Source organism: Macrotis lagotis, chromosome 2 (genome assembly GCF_037893015.1).
Source record: "Macrotis lagotis isolate mMagLag1 chromosome 2, bilby.v1.9.chrom.fasta, whole genome shotgun sequence".
NCBI classification, from domain to species: Eukaryota; Metazoa; Chordata; class Mammalia; order Peramelemorphia; family Peramelidae; genus Macrotis; species Macrotis lagotis.
In genome coordinates, this window is record NC_133659.1 from 135,357,304 (window position 1) to 135,370,520 (window position 13,217).

The 13,217-nt window shown below is 38.7% G+C and overlaps 1 protein-coding gene and 1 long non-coding RNA gene across 5 annotated transcripts in view; one reads left to right on the forward strand and one right to left on the reverse strand.

Moving 5' to 3' along the window:
- Positions 1 to 8,105, reverse strand: part of DRC8 (dynein regulatory complex subunit 8) — a 114,926-nt gene extending 106,821 nt beyond the window's left edge. The window contains exon 1 of one of the 2 annotated variants that reach the window (XM_074222852.1): positions 7,940 to 8,105. In XM_074222852.1, the coding sequence (XP_074078953.1) occupies positions 7,940 to 8,090 (151 nt within the window). In that variant the 5' untranslated portion in view covers positions 8,091 to 8,105. Of the gene's footprint in view, positions 1 to 7,406; positions 7,646 to 7,939 lie in introns of those variants that run through there. The other variant, XM_074222851.1, reaches the window with a different exon arrangement.
- LOC141513230 (uncharacterized) overlaps positions 7,021 to 13,217 on the forward strand; it is a 46,125-nt gene continuing 39,928 nt past the window's right edge. For all 3 annotated transcript variants that reach the window (XR_012475739.1, XR_012475742.1, XR_012475740.1), the window contains exons 1-2: positions 7,021 to 7,091; positions 12,472 to 12,600. This is a non-coding gene — a long non-coding RNA (uncharacterized LOC141513230). The remainder of the gene's footprint in view (positions 7,092 to 12,471; positions 12,601 to 13,217) is intronic.

Below are 13,217 nucleotides of genomic sequence, written 5' to 3' on the forward strand. Positions count from 1 at the left end.
GAAAAATACAAATTAGCTTTTATTTTTCTTGCCTTCTAATGGGAAGGGAAGGAGATAAAGGATGAAAATTTGGGATTGAAAAAAAAAACTTAAAAAAAAAGTTTAGGGGGGCGGCTAGGTGGCGCAGTGGAAAAAGCACCGGCCCCAGAGTCAGGAGTACCTGGGTTCAAATCTGGTCTCAGACACTTAATAATGACCTAGCTGTGTGGCCTTGGGCAAGCCACTTAACCCCATTTGCCTTGCAAAAACCTAAAAAAAAATAGTTTAGGGGCAGCTAGGTGGTGCAGTCGAAAGAGCACTGGCCTTGGAGTTAGAGTAGTACTTGAGTTCAAATCTGACCTCAGACACTTAATAATAACCTAGCTATATGACATTGGGAAAGTCACTTAATCCCACTGCCTTGCAAAAAACAAAACAAAAAAAAAGTTTAAAGTTCCAAAAAAGGTCACTGCCAAAATCTAGTTTCCATATCAAAGAAAAATGATTGCAAGTATCCAAGAAGGTCTTTGAGTACCAAGGAACTATATAGCCAGGATCATATAAGACCTGGTAGCTTCTATCATAAAATAGAGATCTTGAAATACAATATTCCAAAAATATCCAAGAATAATTTATTTTTCAGTATTTAACTTGAGAGGAAAATGGACCCTTAATGGCCTGACAAATTTGATGAAAAGATGAGAGCTGAGTAAAAGCTTTGAAATACACAAGAAAAACCTAGAAAGGCAAAATTATTTGAATAATTGGAAGCAACTGTTTGATGATATAATACTAACATTTGAATATGGGTAAAGAATCAAGTTTTCTTTCAGGTCTTAATGTCTGCAAAAGACACTGAGAGATTTAATTGAGAAAAACAGAGGAACTAGAAATGGAATAGTTCTTTTGTAGGGATTGTAAGAGGAAATAGAAAAGGAAGGTAAAAGGAATATACTTAGGAAAGAAGGAGGAAAAGGGGCAGAACTTGCCATTTTTCTGAATTGGGGTTTGTGAAAAGAAATATAAATATAAAGAACCAGCACAAGATGAACACGAACCTTACCTGAAATGAACAAAGGAGAGTTAAACACATGCAAATATATATATATATATATATATATATATATATATATATATAAATATATATAATAGAGACGTAAAAATATTATCAATTCCCTGAAAATTGTACATGTATAGTCTATATCTAAATTGGTCCTGGCACAAAGTTCATCTCAGGGAGCAGGAATGAGAGGGAAAGAAGGAAGAATAGAATTTGGAACTCAAAATTTTAAATAAAAATTTTAATAAAAAATTAAATGCAAAAAAAAAGAAAATAAGCAAACAGAAAAGGTTAAGCAGAACCAACAGAACAATTTATACAAAGACAAAGGCAACAGCATTATAAAGAACAAGAATTCAAAAAACAAAAAGCTCAAGAACTCTGATTACTGTCTACAGAACATCATTAATGATGGATGTTAACTACATTGACAATGAGAGATATAGGGGGCCATGGCCAATAGTTGGCTCAGTGGATAAAGTACCGGCCCTGGAGTCAGGAGTACCTGGGTTCAAATCCGGTCTCATACACTTAATAATTACCTAGCTGTGTGGCCTTGGGAAAGCCACTTAACCCCAATTTACCTTGTAAACACCTTAAAAAAAAAAAAAGAGAGAGAATGAAGAGATGTAGAGTCAAGGTACAGAAAAGAGAAAGATTTTTGGACATGGTCAAAAATGTGTGACTATGTTTACTTATCAAACAGAATATGTTTTATGTGACTATGTTTATTAAAAGGTTTTTATTATTTTTCCTTTAAATTTTTAATGGGGAGCTTAGAAGAAAGAAGAGTTTAGTAAAAAATAATACCACAAAAAGATAGCCACTGAAACATTTTCAAATGCACAGAATAGAAGCTCAGAAGGAGACATAGACAAGAATAATTTTGAAAATAACAAGTCTTAACTTATACACTTTAAATATGCAGCTTAAACATGGATATTAATAGTTTCATATGCAATCTTTTTGCATTTTATATGTTGTACATGTTCACTTTTTTGGTATTTTAAATTCAGAATTTAATAATAAAAATAAAAATAGACCTGAATTTTTAAACAAAGAAAAACCCACTTCTTTTTGTGTAAACGAGTTTATTTTTTTTATTTTATTTTTTTTTTAGATTTTTCAAGGCAATGGGGTTAAGTGGCTTGCCCAAGGCCACACAGCTAGGTAATTATTAGGTGTCTGAGGCCAGATTTGAACCCAGGTACTCCTGACTCTAAGGCCAGTGCTCTATCCACTGCACCACCTAGCCACCCCCTGTAAAGCAGTTTAAAAACATGAAAGGAAAATCGTAAAATTAGCAACAATTATCTCACTTCTAACATTCCATTCAGCAAATAGAATTGGAGCAGATAACTAGGATAATTTAAAATTTCTTTTATTTTTTCTTTCTCTTGATATTTTTCCCTTTAATTCTGATATATATATATATTTTTCTGAATATGTATTCTTATACAAATTATGTTTGATCTTAATTTATTCTTTAGACACTTGCATATTGGGAAATGGTGCCTAGTCATGTGTGTGTGTGTGTGTGTGTGTGTGTGTGTGTGTGTGTATTAATTGCCTATATATCTTAGTTATTAGGCTTTTATCAAAGACATTTAATGCAAAAGATTATTCTCCTTTGATGGGCTCTCTTCTAATTCTAGCTGCATTGATTTTGTTTATATATAGAAGTTTTTAAATTTTCTATAATCAAAAGATCTATCTTATCTTTTATGGTTATCTTCATCCCTTGTTTGGTCAAGAATTTTCAGTCAATAATTACAAAAGGATTCTTGTTTCCTTTAATCTTTTCAATAACATGACCTTTTATATTAAGTTTTTATATTTATTTATATTTATATTTATATTCAGTTCCATTTGATATTAATTTTAGTATATGGTTTAAGATCTTCATCAAAACTTTAAACCAATTTTCCTACCAATTTTTGTTGAATAAGGAGTTGACCTTCCCCAAAACAATTCATGTTCTTGGCATTACACTCACTGGACTAAAACAGTCCCAAATGTCTAACTACCTGTTGGACATCTAAATCTGAACAGCTTATTAATATTTTCCAAACTCTGAGGCAGCATGGCCAAGAAGTCATTCAAGTTTCTATCTTGCCCTCTGACAAAGTCCTAGGGGTGTAATTAAGGTCAAATCTCTTCTAGGAGCCTCAACCATTCTCTAAACTTATAAAGAGATGCACTGAGATCTGCAAAAGTCAAAGAAACATGAAAGCCTATGAAATCACAAGGCAAAGTTTGACAGACTTCTCAGACAGCAAAGACTATGTTATCAGCCTTCTTCCTCCACCTGTCTCTCCTGCTCCAACTTACCTACTTGCAGACAATATGATTGTGCTGCCAGGTACTTGGTCTTAAAATTCATTAAATATTATTAAGTGCCTGCCTACTAAGGCAAAAGCTCTCTGCCAAATGCTGCAGATGGAAAGGCAGGAGCAAAATGGTTCCTACCTTTTAAAGATCTTGTATTCCGCCGTGGAAGGATACAAAACAGAATTTTAGAGCTGGGTCATCTGAGTGACCAGTTAGGAAGGATAACCTATACCTAAAGGAATTCAAACCATAAAAAAAATCTGTCAAATAGGAAGTCATCCTGACGAGAGGATCTGCTGCCTCTTGAAGAAGGCCATTCCATTTTATAATAGTTCTAATTGTTAAGTATGCTCTAAAAAAAAAACTGGAAAGACTTATATAAACAGATGCTAATTGAAATGAGCAGAACCAGGAAAACACTGTACACATTAACAGCAGTGTTCTATGATGATTGGCAGTGATGGACTTGGCTCCTCCCAGCAGCTCAGTAACCAAGGTAAATTCTGAAAGTTTTGTGATAGAAAATGCCATCCATATCCAGAGTCTGAATGCATACAGACCAAAACAGACTATTTTCATTTTTAAAAACTTTTATTTTTTCTTGGTATTTTTTCCCTTTAGTTTTGATTCGTCTTTCACAACATAACATGGAAATATGTTAAACATGATTGTACATATACAATTTACATCAGATTATTCACTATCAAGGGGAGGGGGAAAGGGAAGGAAGGGAGGAAGAAAAATGTGGAACTCAAAAATCTTGCAAAAAATGAACAGTGAGGGGCGGTTAGGTGATGCAGTGGATAAAGCACCTGCCCTGGAGTCAGGAGTACCTGAGTTCAAATCCAGCCTCAGACATTTAATAATTACCTAGCTGTGTGGTCTTTGGCAAGCCACTTAACCCTATTTGCCTAGCAAAAAAAAAAAAAAAAAAAAAACCTAAAAAAATAAAATTTAAAAAAAAGGAAGTATTTTCTAACAACAAATCTGCCTTGTTACAATTTCCGTTGTTTATGTTCCCAAGGCAAAATCTGTGGGGGAAAAAAGTACTAAAATATGTAGAAATCGGGAAAGGCTTCACATAAACCTTAAAGAAGATGGAGAAGAACTAGGAAGAGAGATGGGTTTGGGAAATACTTGTTGTCTAATGCCTTAAATTCCATTTTTAAAAGTCATTTACAACTAAAATAGCAATTGAGGTCTTAGTTAATTTTATATGTTTGATTGTTTTTGTTGATGGTTATATGGGACTTTTGACAAAGAGATTTACTACAGGGTTTACTTATTGTACACATTGATTTAGTGGCCATTCTCAAAAAAAAAAGGGGGTACAAAACCCACTGGATCTCTTCATGGCCATCCCTGAATCTCTGCTTTGAATGGTGTGGGAGAAAGAGTTGAATCTCAGGAAACCAACATAATTCTGGCAGCTGACCCACATCACAATTTTTGAGTTAAAAATAACAGGTCATCTAGTTCACCCCACCCCCTATTTTATAGAAAAGAAACTGAGACCCAGAGAGATTATTATCCCAGGCACTGTACTAAGTGCTTTATAAATATTCTCATTTCATCCTCACAACAGCTTTGTAAGGATTACCCCATTTTACAATTGAAGAAACTAAAGCACATTTGTGGCTGGAGCTGAATGCAGCTCTTCCTGACTCCAAGTCTGTGCTTTACCCATGGTACTTCCACTTAGCTACCTCTAGATCAGCTGCCTCACTTATTTTAATTAAAAATATTTAATTTTACATATATATAAAATTTTATATTCATGCATGTGTGTGTCTGCATCATTTTTATAGTTGTTGCTTTTTAATTCAATGGGAAGCAATGTAGCAAAATAGAAAGATGAGAAATCAGGAGATATTGGGAATGAGAGAATCTTCTCTTAGAGCTAGAACTGACCTTAGATGACTAGTCCAAACCTTATTTTAAAGATGAGGCTAAGCCAGGTTACATAACTCCCTAAAGCCTGCTAATTAATGGCTAGGCCTGGAAGTCAAAGCTCCTGACCCCCAGTCTGGTCCTCTTTCTACTCTGGGAAAAATCACTTCATGTAATAGAATTAGAGCTGTCAGATCCCTGACCTTGTTCACCCCAAAACTGTGGCCCGGAGAAGTCTTCTGTCTTTCCCAAGGTCACAGTGTATGCAGTAAACGATAAAGCCAGGGGATGAATCCAGGTCTTCTGATGACACATTCAGCATCTTTGCTACTTCCCACTGTGATGGGTTTTTTTTTTTTAAAGAGGTTTAAATGACTTCCCAAGTATCTCTGCTTCAAAGTTGAATTTCTGGGGTTTTGGGTTTTTTTTGGAGTCTTCTCTTACTAACAAAAATAACTCACAAATATCCATGATTAACCTGTTCTGCAGCTGACAAATCTCTTCCCAGTGTCTTCCAAAGCTTAGATCTACTTCTATTAGGGTAGCTAAATAAAGTAACCAAACCAGGTTCTATTTCTGGCTTCACTGCCAGCTAACTGTGAGGTCTAGAAACAGTTACTTAACCTTTCCAGCCAGTTTTATCTATAAAGGGTTTAGTTTAATAAAAAAAAATAAATAGCCCCAAACCTAAAGTTTCACTGTTTTAAAGTGTTTTCCCCACAACAACAAAGGGAAGTTTATGAATTGGTATTATCATTATTCTCATTTTGGTTAGTGGAACAAAGATTTATTAAGGTTAAGGTTCCATAGATGCTGATAATATGCTTTTAACTTCAATGTTTTCCATTTTTAGTTAGGATTTTTCAGGGTGCAACTTATTTACAAACCTCAATAGAGAAGTACAGTAATTTTTAAAACAGTCAAGGAGTAGTTTAGTGACCTAAACACTAGTTTCAAAGAGTCAACAAGCATTTATTAAACACCCACTACTTATGCCGGATATTGTGGAAGTGCTAGGGATACAAATATAGGCAAGAAACATTCCCTGCTTGGAAGAAACATAGTCTGGAAATCTGTGGAAATTATCCATGTCCACAGGCCTACAGTCATGTTTGAAATATGAGGGGGGAAAGGTTTAATAAACTATATACTAGGTCTTAAATAATCCACAAGCATTTGTTATGCACCTACTAAGTGTTAGGCATTGTTTGTAAAAAAACAATTAGGAAAAAAAAGGCGAATAATTGACAGCCCCTGCTCCCTAGGGGCTCAGTTTAAAGGGGAGACAGGCAAAGGATGATGAAAAAAATCATGCGTGGAAGTAATCAACAGTGGAATGAGGGGGAAGGTAGGATTTTGACTAAGAAGCTTTTTTTTTAATGTTGGGCCCTAAATTGTAAAACTCGATTTAAATCAAATGTTTAATTTTTTTTTAAATCTAACTAGTGAAATACACCGTTGAGCGCTCGGTGGGCCGGCAGGTCGGAGCCCCGCGGCCCGGCCCCCCCACGCTGGGCCCGGGCCTCCTCTGGTCCCCGCCGCGGGGAAGGAAGAGCCAACATGTCCGCCCCGCGCCGCGTTAAGATGGAGGCGGCCGGCGGGCCGGGCCGGGGCGGGCCGGGCCGGGATGGGGTGCCCCGCCGCCGGCCGGGCCGGGGGTCCCCGCGCAGCCGGGGGGGGGGGGGCTATTTTCTTTTACTCCCAAAGGAATAAACGGCAGCGTGGGTCCGGCGGGCGGGGGCGGGGAAGGCGCGGCTCGGGCGGGAAGCAAGATGGAGGCGCCCAACGGCCGCGGGCCCGAGGGAGCCGCGCCGCCAGGGGGCGACGGGAGGTAGGAGGACGCCGGGCGGAGGCGCGGGCCGGGGCGCCGCGGGAGGGCTCGGCCGGCGCCATTGCTCACGCCGCCGCGGGGCCCGCTGCGGCTTCCAGGAACAGGAGGGGAGGGGGCGGCCCGGGCAGCGGCGGGGCTGGGGGAGGGGCGCCATGTGGCCCCCGGCCGCAGTGGGCGGGGCCGGGCGCACGCGCACACCCGCTCCCCCCCCCCCGCCCGGGGGTGGCACGTACAAAGGCGGCGGGGACATATCGGGGGGCACCCCTGGGGCGCGCTTTCCCGGCCCGGCCCGGCCCGCCCCGGGCGGTTTCCTACCTCCGTTGTCTTTCTCGTCCGCCATCTTGTTGCCAGCCCCGTCGCCCTGGAGATGCCAGGTGGCGCCGGGCGGCGGCGGGAAAGAAGAACCGCCCGGAAGGGAAGGGAAGGGAAGGGGGAAGCGCCGGTGCTGAGGGGTGGGGGAAGGGCGGGCTCGACCCCAAAGCCCCCTCCATAGCCGCTCGGTGCCCCCCCTCGGAACGGGGCCCCGCCCTGGGTCTCCAGCCCCCGGGGGCATTGTTAGGTAATTACCGCCAAAGCCCTCCCTCGTGCTCCCCGGGATGGCTGCGGTTTTTATTGCAAGATTTTTTTTAAAAGTGGGGGAGGGGCTGGCGGCCTGCAGCCCCTCCCGCCCCCCCCCCACGGAGGGCAAAGCAGAGCCCGCCCTGGCGGGGTGAGCCCGGAGCACGGCCGGCCGGAGCGGGCACGGAGCGGGCACGGAGCGGCCCGGTTGTCTAGGCTGCCACGCCGGGAGGCGAAGCACGGGCTTCTCCTAGCAACAGCCCGCCCTATGGCCGGGCGCAGCCACATACCTCGAAACGCCCAGGATTCTTTAACATTCCCTCTCACGTCTCCCTGTGGAAGCCTCCACTGCAGCTTTCTTTTAAGACAAAAGGGTTTTTTGATGTTAAATTTAAGACAAAAGGGTTTTTTAATGCCTTCTTCTGTTTCCCCGAATCTCATAGATTGGGGGAGGGGGGGATTGTGAAATTTAAAAATAGATGAATTTTTTTTTAAAAAAGACAAAAGGATTTTAATGTAAACATGCTGCCTCCTGTTTCCCCGAATCTATAAGATTTGGGGGGGATTGTGAAATTCAAAAATAAATAGATTATTTTTTTTAAAAAAAGACAAAAGGATTTTAATGTAAACATACTGCCTCCTGTTTCCCCAAATCTATAAGATTTGGGGGGGATTGTGAAATTCAAAAATAAATAATTTTTTTTAAAAAAAGACAAAAGGATTTTAATGTAAACATACTGCCTCCTGTTTCCCCAAATCCATAAGATTGGGGGGGATTGTGAAATTCAAAAATAAATAGATTATTTTTTTTAAAGGCAAAAGGGTTTTTAATGTAAACACTAACAGACTGCCTCTTGTTTTCCCAAATCTCATAGATTTAGGGGGAAATTGCGAAATTCAGAAATAAATATAATTTTTTTTTAAAAGAAACAGGGTTTTAATGTAAAAACTTAACAAAACTGCCTTCTTATGTTTCCCCAAATCTTGTAGATTTTAAGGGAAATTGTGAAATTCAGAAATATATTTTTTTTAAAAAGAAAAAGAGGTTTTAATGTAAAAACTAACCAACTACCTTCTTATGTTTCCCCACATCTTGTAGATTTGGGGGGGAAATTGTGAAATTCAGAAATAAATATATAATTTTTTTAAAAAGAAAAAGGGTTTTAATGTAAAAGCTAACAAACTGCCTTCTTATGTTTCCCCAAATAGATTTTAGGGGGAGATTGTGAAATTCAAAAATAAATATATTAATTTTTTTAAAAAGACAAAAGGGTTTTTAAATAATCATGTTAATGTGATTCTGAAGCTCAATATGCAGTTTCTTTTTAAGATAATATTTAAATTATATACTCAGTAAAAGATGAATATTGATTGAATTTTTTACAATCTTAATATCCTGATTCTATTGTTAAAATCCTAAATGGTGGTTCCTTTAAGTATTGCATGAAAGAGAAATCACAGTAAAACAAGTTGGCCATATTTTTCCTTATAGAAATATGAAAGTTGTGTTTTTCTTGGAAAGATTGTTACACAGCAATAAATGTCTACAGGCCCAATTTCAACTTGCCCTGAACCAGAAACTAATGGTCTCACGTTGGGAGGCAGTTAATTTTTTAAAAAGTATTAAAGCTGCATTGTGTGCTCAGAAACTTAAATGCAAAATTTCTTGCTTAAGTGATTAAAGATGGTGTAAGTAAACTTTATATGTCAAACTGCATCTGTTTTTTTAAAAGTTAAATCCATTAATGTATGTTCCCTACCTCACACCCCTATATAGATTCAAAATAATTGAAAAAAACTCAATTATTGTTCCCAGGCTCCATACTTACTGATATTTCCATAGAAAAAAGACCTTTCCTATAGAGATTCTCCATTGTTATAATCTACAGGATTAAAGTCCAGAATCCAATTTAGCAGTAATAAAATCTGCCAAGGAGGTATGTCCTCCCTTGCCCTGGTGAAACTCTTCCTCTACTAGATGCCAGTTCTATAAATGCACATAAAAAGGAATAAAGTTGTCAAGATTTCACAATGTCCAACTCATTTGGAGTTGAATGGAAGATGAATGAAATGCTGCCCACTTGAGCAGAGTGTCTAGAGGAGCAATTACCATAGAGGCTCCAATCCGCAGCACTCCTAGTTAACTAGTTCTGAAACAACCAAAGAATTTTTAATGACTGAATTGGGAGTTCTGGGTAGGAATCAGTTTTCAAATTTATTTCTTGAAAGTTTGGATTTACTTTTGCTTTCAGTTTCTGTACTTCATTTGCAGAAACTTAAAATACTCCTAAATTATTTAAAAGAATTATATGAATGTTGATAAAGAGAAAATAGAGATAATTTTTAGTTTACCTGATTCTTTGCAAACTTTCTTCTGTGAAAATTTTTAAATGTTTGATCATTTGAAATTTTATTTTTTGAAGAAGCTATTGTTTATATTTGAATAACCCCAACCCACACAGATTTCTCACTCAGGCAGCTCCTGAACTTCCCAATCAGTTCCTTTTGTACAGCAAATACACAATTGTTCCCTAATTGTCTCTTCTTGTTAGGCCTTAAAATTAAATTGTAAGTTTCTTGAAGGCAGGAATTAAGTCTTATGTTGGCACTCTGGCAGATACCTAGCAGTTCTGAATCGAGATGGTAGGGACTTTAGACAAGCCCATTCTTAATATTGTGCTTTTAAGTTTACAGAGCATTTTCCCTGACAAATTATGAGGACCAGTTGATAGTTGAATCTTCAAGTATTTTTGAATGTCTCTCTCTTATGGAAAAGGAATTAGACTTGTTCTCCTTGACCCAAGGAGGCAAGAACAATAATTGGAAGTTGCACATAGGCAAATGTAGGCTATTCTAGGGGAAAACAATTCAAGTAGCATCATCCGGACAACATCATCTAATAATAATTTCCTTCCAAGATGAATTCCAGACTTTATTAGATTCTAGAAACCTCTTTACCCTGGAAGTTCACTCCAGCCTTAGACTTCACAAGTTAGAAGTACCTCTGCCCATGCAGCCCTTCCTTCTGATTAACTGATTCCTCCCAGGAACTCCATCTTGAGGAGGACACAGTGGCCAGTCACTTCTTTATTCCTCCCCAGACTATTCTCCTGGCTCTAGACTTTCTCCTCTGTGGTTCTCCACACCTAGTACCTTCCTTTCTTCTTCCTATTCCCATTTCAACTTCTTGGTATATATCTTATCTTCTTCCTCCATTAGAATACAAGCTTCTTGGGGCGTCTAGGTGGCATAATGGATAAAGCACCAGCCTTGGAGTCAGGAGTACCTAGGTTCAAATCTGGACTCAGACACTTAATAATTACCTAGCTGTGTGGCCTTGGCCAAGATACTTAACCCCATTTGCCTTGCAAAAACTTGGGGAAAAAAAAGAATACAAGCTTCTTGAAGGCAGGGAACTGACTTTCTGGTTTTTTTTGAATTGTGTCTGCGTGAGGACTATGTGGGTGCATTCGGGTTCCACTAGAAAGTGAAGGGAGATAGTTAAGCTTACATGACAAAGCCTGGGATCTGCCAGTATGGGTGCCTATGGGCAGGTATGTGAATGTAAAACAAAAGGATTAGCCTCTACCTGATCAAAACCTAAGATTAAATCAGGTCTGCCCCACCTAGTTCTGAGTTAATTTAGGTTCTGTGCCCCTTTTCGAGTGCCCAGGGAGATTACTGTTCCTTCCCTGTGTTCATTAGCATAATGAGTAGGAAGGGGCAAATGTATCAATTAGATTGTGACCCCAGCCAATGACTGATGTGAAAGAGGAAGAAATTAGCCTTTCAAAGTATATGAGAGGGGAATGGCGGCAGCTAGGTGGCCCAGTGGATAGAGCACTGGCCCTGGAGTCAGAAGTACCTGAGTTCAAATCCAGCCTCAGACACTTAATAATTACCTAGCTGTGTGGCCTTGGGCAAGTCACTTAACCCCATTGCCTTGCCAAAAAAAAACTAAAAAAAAAGTATATCCCAGATTCAGTGCCCCTTTTCCCTTGAGAGAGGTGGTCCTTCTTTCCAAAGGTTTTTTTTTTAGTAAAAGACCATTTTAATCACTATGAACTAAGGATTCATAAACCATTTATAATAGTCTGGGACACACCAATTATTTAAGAAATGCTTGTTGAGGGGCAGCTAAGTGTGGTGCAGTGGCCCTTGAGTCAGAAGGACCTGAGTTCAAATAACAAACACTTAATAATTACCTAGCTGTGTGACTTTAGGCAAGTCACTTAACCCACTGCCTTGCAAAAATAAAAAAGATTTTTTTAAAAAATGCTTGTTGATCAACTCACTGCATCTGAAGCTAGGAACAAAGTAGAACAGACAAAGGCAGCCTTTTAGGGCTCTGCTGGATTCTAGCAGAAGACTATACCATATCTGTGAAGAACTTTATGAGGACTCCAAGGAGAGAGAAAAGGGCCTCCAACAAAGGACTTTGCAAAATTTATGAGCTACCTACCCTTTTGCCACATGTGTTTTCTAAATTTGACCCCATCTCATCCCACCCCAGCCCACCACCACCACCACCACTTTTCTCTGGATCCAGGTATTATTAGTGGGAAAGTGTGCCCTTGGTTTGGGAAGGATGTTTTTTTCAACTATTCTTCATATACACCTTAGTAAACACCTGTTTTTAAGAATAATTTTTTTAAAATAATTTTTATTTTATTCTGAACTTAAGGAATAAAACAAGAATTTCCATAATGTAGAATAGGAGAAAAAAGAATTCTTATACATGAAATTGCATTATATATTTCTTTTTAAATTTATATAATTTTCTTTTTTTTCCCTTTTTTCTCTCCCCCTCCTCCATATTTAGATATGGATTGATATCAAATAAGAATCAGTTGGGGAATGCTGGAGAAGGGGGTAGTTACCAATGCTATTGCATTAAAAACTAGACCCCTAAGACTCCCAAGGGAAGACATAATACCTTCTTGGAAGGATGGTAAGTTTAGACCCTGGTAGAGGTTCATATCCTGGGATCCATGTTATAATATATTGATAACTGGTTTAATACAACTACTTTCCTTCAAAATCCTTTTTCATTTTATACATTTAAAAATATAATTCTGAGGAGGGACTCAAAGATTACATTAAATATTTTAATGTTGCAGTGTGTGATGTGTTAAATATGTCAAAGACCCAGGTAAGCATACTCAGAACAATACATTTTGGTAAATCGCTTGTCCCCTCTGGGCCTCAGTTTCTTCATCTGAAAAATAAGAAGGTAGAAGTAGATAATCTCCAAGTTCCTTTCCAGATCAATATCCATGATAAGAATCTTCATATCTGGTTGACTTACCCCTCTTTTTTTTTTCTTTTTGTGAAATTGTCACCCATATGGAACCCTTGAGTATAGCTTAGAAATTTTCCTTGAGACCATTTCTTTTTTTTCTCTTTAAATTCTCTTCTTTAATGATCTAATTTAATTCCATAGATTCCAGGATCATCTCCTCACAGATTAACTCCAAAATTTATATATATCTAATTATAATCTTTCTTGAATTCCATGTTAACTGCTTGCTGAGGATCTATTCCAAGAAGTCCCTGAGGCAGCTCAAA